The sequence below is a fragment of the Hibiscus syriacus genome, unplaced genomic scaffold (assembly GCF_006381635.1).
Source record: "Hibiscus syriacus cultivar Baekdansim isolate YM2019G1 unplaced genomic scaffold, ASM638163v2 tig00112921_pilon, whole genome shotgun sequence".
NCBI classification, from domain to species: domain Eukaryota; kingdom Viridiplantae; phylum Streptophyta; class Magnoliopsida; order Malvales; family Malvaceae; genus Hibiscus; species Hibiscus syriacus.
Window position 1 is genome coordinate 976,127 of NW_024063419.1, and position 12,528 is coordinate 988,654.

Below are 12,528 nucleotides of genomic sequence, written 5' to 3' on the forward strand. Positions count from 1 at the left end.
GAACCCTCAATCCTGGCCCATCACAGGCTTTAGGGGATCGAGTTCAATTTCGAGGGAACACACCTCCTTATGTCCATGCGGAGGTGAATACCATCACGAGGACCATAAGGCGTGAGCTCCAGGGGCGATCCACTATCCCATGCGGAGGTGAAAACCACACGAGGGCATAGTCTCTCACTCCTACTTAATTAGGACGGAGCGGGGTTTTAGCTCATGTTATGATAATGCAGCTGTGCAGTGTGTGAGGAAAAGCGAAAAAACAATCAATAAAAACACTCAAAATTTCTAAATTCACACAATTAATCTGAAATCATTAGCAAACAAATTAGTACAACTATTTAATTGTTAATCGAAAAAAATCAAAATACAAACAAAACTTATTAAAAACCAAACAATGGATCAAAAATCAAATTAAAACGAATTTCTAATTTTCAATTGCAAAGACAATTAATTAATCGACTATCGGCTTGACTCTCTAAAAAAGTCCCCAGCAGAGTCGCCAAGCTGTCGAAACGATTTTTTCTAAAAGGCGAAAAAGTGAGATTTTAAAAAAACCACATTAATTTTTAATTTATATCTTTCAATTGATTTTTAATTTAAAACAAATGCGATTTAAAAACCTCTCGTTTCGAAAAAATTCAAATTTCTTTTATGATCGAAAAAAATACAATTCAAAGAGTCGCCACCAATCTTTGATTAGGGTGTGATTGGGCACCCAAAAATGATGTCATTTTAAATAAAAAATTAACTTTAATTAAAACAACAAATCGAGGTATGCGTTACCAAAATCCGAGTTCGGGAGTCGGTTACGTGTGGGGAAGGATTAGCACCCCCACAACGCCCTAAATCGGTACCTAGTCGACTAATTAACGTCTTTGCAATGAACTTTACAAATTCGGATTTATTTTGATTTTTGATCCCATCAAATAAAAATGTAAATTTAAAACATTCAAAAGCACTCAAAATAATTAAATTAAAATTATCAAGTCGTTTTAGAAAGATAAAGAATGTTCGATTATTTACAAATATCGAGACCAGATCTTAAAGATATAACAACATTTTCTCGATATATTTAAATAAACGAACATTTCTTTTTCTCTCGTTCCCAAATTTTAGGTGACGAATCATTTTTTTTGAGTTTCACTTTCGGGATAAATTTTTATTTTAAAATCATTAAAAGCGGACCTCAAATCAGTTATGACTGCCCACTTCAACAATTTTAAATTAAAAGGGTATTACCCTTAGTCCAATTATGTAATAGGTCGAGTTATGCGCGTGAGGCTATCATGCAAATTATGCAGAATGATTTCAAGAAAACCTATACCTAGATAAATACACAAATGAATAAAAATGCCATGTCAAACAAACATAAGGACTGAAATGGAACGAGCCATAAATTTTAAAGTTAAAATCATAAGTTTAGCATAAATAAAGTCCTAACATATAAAACCATCACATTCCATGTACCAAATTTGAAATAAATACCTAAACATATGTAGGACTGAAATTAAATTCGCATAAAATAAAGGAACAAAATTACTAACATGAAAAATTCAGCCTAGGGATTCAAACGAAACATGCAAAAACATAGAAGCAAAATGCCTAAAATAACAAGAACTAAATGACACAACATTTGGGACTGAACTTAAATACGCATAAAACTATGAAGATCAGATTAAAAATAATAAGATACTCTATTCATGGATTAAAATGAACTAAACCGAATAAATGCATGACTAACTAAGAAATAAATCCACAATTACATGCTGGACCAAAATGTAGATTTACAAAACCACATAGCAAATGTACAAACCAAGAATAATTCAAAACAACTATGTTCAAGGACTAAAATAGAACGTGCAAACACTTGAAAACCAAATGTGCAAACGAAAGAAAATGTATACCATATCATTCAGGACTAAAATAAAATGTATATGAAAGATGAAGTCCAAATTACAAAACAAACAAGACTCGATTGGGACCAAAATGGAAATCAACGGCAGAGGTGTAGTGACCTTAAAGAAATTATCCCTAAAATTATAATATAAAACCTACTTTAAACTAAACCTAACCCTCATTCTTCATATTTTCTTCTTCCTCATAGCCGCAATGCTCCCTTCTTCTCCCTCTCCCTGCGCAGTTCTCACTTCTAACTCACAAACTCACACAGCCATAACTCGACCTATTACATAATTGGACTAAGGGTAATACCCTTTTAATTTAAAATTGTTGAAGTGGGCAGTCATAATTGATTTGAGGTCCGCTTTTAATGATTTTAAAATAAAAGTGTATCCCGAAAGTGAAACTCAAAAAAAAATGATTCGTCACCTAAAATTTGGGAACGAGAGAAAAAGAAATGTTCGTTTATTTAAATATATCTAGAAAAGGTTGTTATATCTTTAAGATCTGGTCTCGATATTTGTAAATAATCGAACATTCTTTATCTTTCTAAAACGACTTGGTAATTTTAATTTAATTATTTTGAGTGCTTTTGAATGTTTTAAATTTACATTTTTATTTGATGGGATCAAAAATCAAAATAAATCTGAATTTGTAAAGTTCATTGCAAAGACGTTAATTAGTCGACTAGGTACCGATTTAGGGCGTTGTGGGGGTGCTAATCCTTCCCCACACGTAACCGACTCCCGAACTCGGATATGGGTAACGCAGACCTCGATTTGTTGTTTTAATTAAAGTTAATTTTTTATTTAAAATGACATCATTTTTGGGTGCCCAATCACACCCTAATCAAAGATTGGCGGCGACTCTTTGAATTGTATTTTTTTCGATCATAAAAGAAATTTGAATTTTTTTCGAAACGAGAGGTTTTTAAATCGCATTTGTTTTAAATTAAAAATCAATTGAAAGATATAAATTAAAAATTAATGTGGTTTTTTTAAAATCTCACTTTTTCACCTTTTAGAAAAAATCGTTTCGACACCTAGTTTTCCATATTGTCCATAAGACCACTCCAAGGATAAATGACCACATAAGAGAGTTGGTCTTCAAGTTAGTCCATGCTACTAGGAATTTTTTAGCATCTTTATGAAAAACAAACTGAAAATTCCAATAGCCCATGAATTTAGTCCATATTGGCCAAACAACCGAACATGAAAAAAATAGATGAGATGAAGACTCTTCTTCTAGATTACAAAAAGGACACATAGAATCATTTATGCCCTGAACACCTCTCTTAACCAGAGCTGTCTTCACTGCCAGCTTCTTTAAGATAACTTGCCAAAGAAAAGTCTCCACTCTTGGAGGCAGCAGGCCCCTCCAAACAATAGATTTCCAAAAATTAGCTTCCTCCGAATCGGAAATATCCGAATAATATAGATTGGCACATGATTTAACATTGAAAACCCCTTTTCCATTCCCCTTCCAAAACAGTCCATCAAAAGCATCAGCAGAAACAGAAAAATCTGAAATAACAGCCATCAAGTTTGACCATTGTTCAAATTCACATTCATTCAACTCCCTTCTCAACTGGACGTTCCAAAACCAGCCCCCAGAGCTGTAATCCCCAAACACAAATAATCTTCCAGTTTTATTCACTGCAATAGAAAATAGTCTAGGGAACATGACCATCAAAGGATGATCCAATGCCCAATTGTCTTGCCAAAACCGAATATTCCTCCCATTGCCAATTTTATAGCTATAATTGCTTCTGATACTACAGCCCATCGAATCAGCTTTAAAATGATTATTCACCAAAGATCTCCATATCCAAGAAAATTTAGGAGAAACCTTACTGTCAAACTGCATCAATGAAGAATCCATTTTATATTTAATGCAAATCATTTCCCTCCAAATCGCCTTCCTCTCAATAGCAAACCTCCAAGCCCACTTTTCCAATAGAGCCTTATTCATCGTATTTATATTAGGAACTCCCAAGCCTCCTTCAATTTTTGGTTTACAAACGTCGGTCTAGCTTACCCAATGGATCTTCTTCCTCCCACCTCCTCCACCCCATAAAAAATTTGACATAATAGAGTTTAGGGTCTTGTATACTGAAGCTGGAACCTTAAACAATGACAAATAGTATATAGGAAGTGAACATAGGACTGATTTAATTTGAACCAGTCTGCCCGCCAGTGACAAAGAAGAGCCTTTCCAGCCTGCTAACCTCTTATTGAAGCTTTGAACCACTAGATCCCACAAAATGTTAGAGTTCCTGTGAGGACCAAGAGGGAGTCCCAAATATTCTGAGAGAAAAGAACCCACTGAACATCCAATCGTAGCTGCCCAATCCTTAATTTCCTCTTCCTTTAAGTTCACCCCAAACAATTTGCACTTCTTCAAGTTCAACTGAAGTCCAGAAATAATCTCAAACACTCGAAGCACCCTCTTCACATTCAAGATCTGTTTTTCAACGCACCACAAAAAATTATAAGGTCGTCAGCAAATTGTAGATGTTAAATTAAAATTCCTCTCTCATTTCTAATCATCAAACCCGAAAAGAGCCCCCCTGGAACAGCCTTAAGTATCAATAAATTCAAGAGTTCCCCAACTATATTAAACAACAACGGAGACAAGGAACAGCCTTGACGAAGACCCTTAGCCATTGGGATTTCCTCGGTTGGAACCCAATTCACCAAGACTGAAACAGTTGTTGAAGTGATGCACTTTGAAATCCACCCTATCCATCTAGAACCAAAGCCCATTTCCTTCATAATTCTGAACAAAATAGGTCAGTCAAGAGTATCATATGCCTTCTTGAAATCAGCTTTAAAAACACATCCTTTTAAACCATTCTTCTTCCAAAAGTCAATCCCTTCATTGGCTATAAGGGAACAATCCAAGATTTGTCGACCGGGAATAAAAGTGAATTGACATGGACTGATCAAATCTGAAATGCAGCTCCTAAGTCTCCTTGACAGACATTTAGAGATGATCTTGTACAAACCACCAACTAAGCTAATAGGTCTAAAATCGTCCAAACCACCAATGTTTGAAATTTTTGGAATAAGACTGATGAAAGTGTGATTTATTCCATGTTCCCATTCCTTCCCCAAGTAAATATTCTTAAAGAAGATCATAATATCTTCCTTAAGGACCTGCCAAAACCTCTTGAAAAAACCCATTTTAAAGCCATCAGGACCCGAAGCTTTGTTACTTCCACAAGACTTCACAACCTCCCAAACTTCCTCCTCTGAAAATTCCTGCTCTAAGAACTGATTCTGCTTTAAAGAAATTCTGGAAAAATCCATATTTAATTCATCAATTTCTAGAGTAGATTGGTCATTGTAGATCTTAAAAAAATAATCCTTAACAATTGCCTTAATTGCAATTGGGTCTTCAACTGTTTCTCCTCTAAAATTAAATGCCACCAGAGCATTTCTCTTCTTCCTAACCGTAGCACAGGTATGGAAGTATTTAGTGTTGCGATCCCCGTCTTCAATCCATTTAGATCTCGAATACTGAAACCAAATCTGCTCTTGGATCTTGTGCAGCTTCCACAATTCTACTCTACAATTATTCAACTCAGTTAATACCTCACTATCGACAGCACCCTGCTTTTGTTGAATATCAGCCTCTATCTTCGAAATTTTCTTCTCTAACTCAGAAATCAAGTCTCTTGGATACTTATCTCTGTTTCCAGACCACTTCTTTATTGCATGTTTGGCATTCCTTAAAAGACTAAAAGCACCTGCCTTCTTCTGACTTTTCTTAGAACTCTGAATAGAAGAAATAACCATATCCTCAAAACCCTCCTCATCCATCAAATAGTTGAACATTCTAAACGGTTTTGACCCCAGTCCACTCCTTTATTCACAAGAATTATGGCATTGTGATCTGACAATGATCTTGGTAGAAGAGACTGCAAAATGTCCGGAAATAACGCTAGAAATTGACTGTCAACCAAAAAACGATCCAATCTTACAAAAGTGGGATTCTCTTGGTTATTACACCAAGTGAACCTTCCCCCATTCATAGGAAGATCAATTAGGCCCGTATGAAGAATGAACTCATTAAAGATCTCCATTGAGCTCCTACTTTGACCTCTGCCCATCTTCTCATCTTCTTGTAAATAGACATTGAAGTCCCCTCCCACACAAACGGGAAAATTCTGTCCACTAAGAAAACTGCTTAATTCTTCAAAAAAAACAGCTTTCTCTTCCTCCATTGCTGGACCATATACATTGATGAAACCACAACTAAAGTTTTTATTCCGAAATTTACCAAAAGTAGCTATAAATCTCCTACTAATAAACTGACTCTCCAACTCAAAGATATTGTCATCCCAACAACACAACAAGCCCCCCGCTGATCCAACTGAAGGAGATTCCAAAACTCCTTTAAGCTTATTAATCCCACTTCTCCTAAAGAAAGACCTCTTAAATTTTTCAGTCTTGATTTCTTGCAACCAAAGGAAAGTAGGATTTAAGCTAGTGACTAAATTCTGAACAGCCCTCTTTTTTTTCATTTTTCCCCAAACCCCTAACATTCCATGAACATATTACTAACTTTGACATCTTCATAAAGGGAAAAAGGTACAAACAAAACCCTCAATCAACCAAACCTTGATTAATCCCAATCAAGCCTTTCTCTAGAGCTATGATTTTTTCCAAAAATGCTTCTTTCCCTTCCTTAAAAGATACTCCCAAAGCTTACTAACCTCCCAAGTTTCTACAGCTTCTTTCAATAAACTCGAGAAAGCTGAGGAGGATGCTGTATCAATGCTCACCTGGTCAAGGACCTCTCGAAACAGGATCCTTCTAGCTCTCATCTTCCTTCTAATTAACAAACCAGATTTGGGTCTTAAGCATTCACCTTCAGAAAAGTAACATTCAATCTCCCTCTACGGTCCCATCCCCAAGACCATTATCAAAGCTAGGAAGAAGACTCCCATCAGCAATGAGCTCTGCTGATAAACAAAGTTGTTTTGCAGTATTGGAATCCACATCCAACTTCCTCTGCCCAACCTTGGTGCCATCTATTTCATTCATGAAGTTCAAAAAATCTCCATACCAATATCTTCTTTCCCTCGACCTGCTATAGACCCTTTTGCAATTGCTCAAACTTCTAGTTTCCAATACCTCACTCTCAGATGAGACCTTTCTTCTAGAACGGTGTAACTGTCTCCCTCTTGAGATGTTTCCTAAATTAGTTGTAACTGGTTCAACCAACCTTAAGCTTTCTTCTTCAGCCTCTATTTCTGCATTAACCAACTTCTCTGTAATTGGGCTCGTCTCCAATTCTCTAAACGTTTTCCTATTTTTTCCTGCTAAATTAAGGTTCTCCACAAAATCCCCAAACTTATTAACTGTATATGCTGGCCCAGAAAAGAAACCCGGAAAATCTTTTGACCCAGACTGCCCAGAGTCTTCAGAATGGGCCTGAGATCCATCAACCGAATAATGTTGACTTCTAATCCCCAAACCTGCAAACTCACCAACTTTTAAGCTCCCAACCTTTTGACTTTCTGGCAGACTACAATTAATACCTTTCCTATCTAAGGAAAGCCTTGCTAGCTGTCTGTTCTCACTAACTCCTCCAGAACCACTGAACACACCCTGATCAATCCAATTGTCCACTGACAGACGATTTTTCTTGTTGCACATGCCTCACCTTCCCCATGATCTGACAACAACCTGTCTACATCCTCCTCAGACATAATTTCTTCAGAAAAGGCCTCACCGGAATCCTCCACCGGAAAATTACTGAAAAACAAACTTGAATACTCACTTGCTGATCCAATCTTGATACTTACTTTGAATGATCTTCCTTAAGATCCAAGAGTGATCACCTCTGGAACATCAAAGGGGCTTTCCACCCTCAATAAAATTCTTGCCATTGTAAGGTCTTCTCTTTTCCTTGTACTCTCATGAATACCTACCACTTTGCCCCATCTACCAGCCATCTTCTCGAAGAAATATTCATTCCAGCATAATAAAGGAACCCCTATTAATTCTTCCATGCAGAAGGTCGTGGGAACTCCGGCCTCATTCAGTAAATGTTCCACTCGTTCAAACCACTGTTTTAAAACCTCTTCCTTTTTGCTCCATAAATCCAGCATCTCCTCATGGGAATTAAGAACTAAAACGCAAGAGTTCCAAACATAACCCCATCTAGCAATTTGAACATCATAGCCTTCCTTAAATAAGGCATTCCGAATGAACTCAACTTGAAACGAGTATTTGATAATCCCTGTTAACGACCTCTTTACCCAATTGGCACTTTCTGATGGAATATGCATCTCCATAATATTTTTCTTGACATTCCTCCTTTGGATATCCTCAGACAATAGTTCTTTGTACCCCCTTGTATTCCCATTTGACATCAGAGCACCCCTATAAGTTCTGTCGTCCCTTCTACTTCTGATAATATTTTCTCTTTCTCTTGATTTTGAAGAATCTGCATTAATATGACCAGAAGCCTCGTTTGAAGAAGTATGCACCACCCTTGACCTTGAACGTTCATCCTTAAATCTGGCAGGACTAACTAAGATCTTTCTTCCATCAATCACAACCCCGTTTAACTCATCAACAGCCTCCTTAAATCTTCCTCCCTCTTAAAATGAACAAAAGCAAAGGTGGAAAATCTGTACTTTGGATTTCTAATTTGATTGGGAATGAAAACTCTCATAACCAGACCATGGACTAAGAATAATTCCCTAAGCGTATGACAAGAAACCCTCCTACTCAGGTTGTCGATAAACGCCGACCAACACTCATCGGGAACTGACTTTTCTTTAAAATTCTCTCTCATTTTACCTCCTGTTTCACAATTGGTTGGTTCGGGTCCACCTATTTTGATGGAGTTAAAGGCTATTCAGAAGGGTTTACTTTTCTTTAATTCAGTGAGAGGAGTTGTTAATGGTCAGTTGATATTAGAATCAGACTGTAAATTGGCAGTTGATTGGATTAGGAATGGAACTTTGTGTCCTCATTTTTTTGTCTTCATTGTCAGGGATATAGCTGTTAAGCTCAAAGATGTTGAGGGTGTTATTAGATGGGTCTCTAGGACAGCCAATATGGAGGCTGATGGGTTGGCTAAATCTGCCATTAGATAATTTCAGTGTGTTTTAGGGATATTTTATTTTGGGTTTTTAGGAGTTTTTGTAAGGGACTTATCTTCATGTTGTAATCTTATGTATTTCATTAATGTAGTATAAGACACTCTTTTCCTCCTTCCTCTGATGATGAGTTCCTTAATCAAGAAGGGGTTTTTTAATGAGGCATTCAATTCCTATAAAAAAAGATTTTAGAATTGCAAGTTAGTTATTGGGGTGTCTAGTGACCTATTCTGTTTATTTTTGTTTCCTGTTTATTTACATTTTAAAGATACAGTATCACGACATAGTAATTTTATATGATGTGTTTCTCTAGATACTATTCTCTATTAAACCTCTCAAACTTTTAGTGATCACTTGGGAAGTTCCTTCAGTTGTTTGTGGTGAAGAGGGCCTTGGCTATTATCTTTTGCATAGATGCAAATCTTTCTTAAATTTGTGCTTCCTTTATTTTCATTTTATTTAGGAGCCTTTTCCCATACAAATTTTAAAATTTGTTATCTTAAAAATAAATCAAAATATTAATGAGAGTACACGATACAGGTGGTAATATTTTTTAGCGCGCATGGGGTGCCACTTGCATATGTAGAAGAGGCAGGTGATCCTTACAAGGCAGAGACGGAAGAATGTGTGGACTTGATAATGGGGGAATTAGAGAAGAGGAAGATCATAAATGCAAACACTCTTGCTTATCAGGTACGTCTTGTTGGCATATTACTCCTTACTAATCTATTTCACTTCTTAATTTCCAAGTTATGCGTTCTCGATCCGTGCTAAGTCTGGATCTGGAATTATGTGGATGGGTAGTAGAATCTTGAATTAAGTAAAGTCTCGATATAAATGCTTACAGCAATTCAAATTTTCTCTTCAGAAGATGCCTATGCTGTTAGGATAATGCTGAGATTAAATATAATTTTCGGATATAACTGAATACAATGGGTAAACCGTATTTAAACTTGAAGTAAATTAAAGTTGCCTTAGGGTTCTTTATCAGCTTAGGGCTGTTTGGGTTACATTTCTTGTAACACTTTCAACTCGTATCCAACCCGTATACGAGTCTGAGGTGTCACATTGACTTTTCAAACTTTGACTCTTGACAAAAAATCAAGGAAAATTTAAAACCTTCATTAACATAAAAGCGGTTTATTTACATAAAATAACCAAAACAACCAAAATCGATCAGAGCATTTATAACTGACACTTTACTTACATGCCAACATACTATACACGGCAAAATACATACTTTATCAGTTACTTCTGATCTGAACTTCTGGCAGTGATGCTGTTATTGCCACTCCTATTTTGGTTCTGCTCGATTCTTGGTACCTACATGTAAATCACTTGCACGCTAAGTCATAGACTTAGTGAGACATAACATAAATATATGTATACGCATGTATAACAATGAATTTATGAACATGCATCCTTACCATTGATCATGTCATCTTAACTTGCATATATTTATTATACTATAACATATATGATGATAGTATGCACATATAAGACATATTTTTATGCTAATTTCGCTTTAATTTATCTTTGGATTGCCCATTACATTATTGAGAACAAAGGTATGTGAGTACATAGAGGTTGTGCACTATGCTATCACCACAGCTCGTATAATTCCCTCAAAGGGCACTGAATATTTGTCCCGAATGACCACTCCTTAAGAACCATATACATAATACAATGAACCAAATAAGTGTACCAAAGTACCACATATATATTCCACAGAATTACATATATGTCCCGAAGGACCACATAGAACCCTCGATTCTTGGCATGCCAATTATACCTACAACTCTCATATTAACTCACATTGGCTTAAATATGAATACATTTCTCATTTTCATATCTTCTCATCACTTTTCATGTAAACGTGTATTTCACTTCATATACACACATGTGATCACTTTCATTATTTCACATACCTGGATTGATCCTTTGACAATTTCATTCTTTCATATAATATCATAGTAAAGCATAAATGAACTATACATGAAATCACTGTATCCAATATATATGTGGATGCATGTACATGAATATGGAATCATGAATTCAACTATAAGAGATAGACTTATCGCAAGTCTTATCTCCACACAATTCTATCCAGTATGGGCACTCACCTTAGCCTTGCTTTGACTCAATTCTAATCTCTCGATTGTTCCGGAACGAGATTACATTCTAAATCTACATAGTAATACATTGATACATATCAGTATACTAATTGATATATTCTAAACTATCACTCTTTAGGCTAAAAAGAAAGCTATTATTATCTTTTAATGAAGGTATGCATCGATGCACTACACCTTGTATCGATGCATCCCTTGACGGGTGCATCGATGCACTATCTATGCATCGGTGCATAAATCCCATTCAAAGTTTGTATTTTAAGTAGGTGCATTGATGCACTCCTCATGCATCGATGCACTAATTGCATTAGATACAAAATTTGTATTTTAAGCCCGAAAATCATCAATTCTTCACTAAATTCTTCTATTTAAACCCCTATCATGTCATTAAACTCAACCATCATTACTTAAACCAACTTATATCCATGAAAATCATCTTTAACCTCAAAATCCTATTCCTCATATCTAATTCAAGAATCATACTCAAATTTCAATATGTTCTAAATACAATTCTAACACTTCATATTCCTTAATTAGCATGATGACAAGTCAAATTTATCTTCAAATTCAACTTATCAACTCTTTTCCATAAATTCATTTAAAAACCCATTTTCTTTAATCTCTTATAACTTCTTCATCTTGTTACTTTAAAACAAATTAAATTTTCCATAAGCTTAATTAGCATCTAAGGATCAAAACCAGACTTAAATTTCAGCAAACCATTAGCTTTTAAAAGATCTCACCTTTGTTTTGCCTTCTTCACATGTGGAGAAATAAGAGAAGAAGAGAACTCTGGAACATTGTTTTTCTTTCTTCTCTTCCACGTGGAGTTAATATAAATATCTCTTTAATTCTTTTCCATGTAAATGACTATTCTACCCTTCCATTCCTTCTTCCTTGCAATTTAACCCTATACCAAATTACAATACTATTCCATTATTATGCTTTAGTCACCAAATTCTGAAGTTTTACAATTTAGTCACTAACCCGGTATTGAGGCTGTTACATTTCTACTTTATGAATATAATTTTTTTGAAACATGAGCCACTGAGACTTGTTCCAGCAGTTGTTATTTCTCTTTAGAAGGGTTTGTCTTAGATTCATATCTCTACTCCCCTTTAGACTTCCTCTCTATGTTTAAAAAAACGACAGAAATTTGTTTGCTGAATTATGGTCTATTTATAGGTTGTTTTGAGAAGTCATTCGTGTATTGTTGTAGTAGTTACCTTTTTTAGTGGTCCATGTTGGGCTTGGATGAATTTTATAGTGAAGCAGGTCAGGTTGGGACTCAGATTTTTTTTGATGCAACTTAAAATATTTTTTTTTTATAGAAATTGAAGGCCTCATTAAAAACCTCCTTCTTGATTAGAGAGACTT

General features: G+C 35.5%; 1 protein-coding gene across 2 annotated transcripts in view; it reads left to right on the top strand.

Moving 5' to 3' along the window:
* The window catches only part of LOC120184540 (ferrochelatase-2, chloroplastic-like), a 52,445-nt gene that overhangs the window by 36,066 nt on the left and 3,851 nt on the right, over positions 1 to 12,528 (top strand). For both annotated transcript variants that reach the window (XM_039188973.1, XM_039188972.1), the window contains exon 5: positions 9,560 to 9,712. In XM_039188973.1, the coding sequence (XP_039044904.1) occupies positions 9,560 to 9,712 (153 nt within the window). The remainder of the gene's footprint in view (positions 1 to 9,559; positions 9,713 to 12,528) is intronic.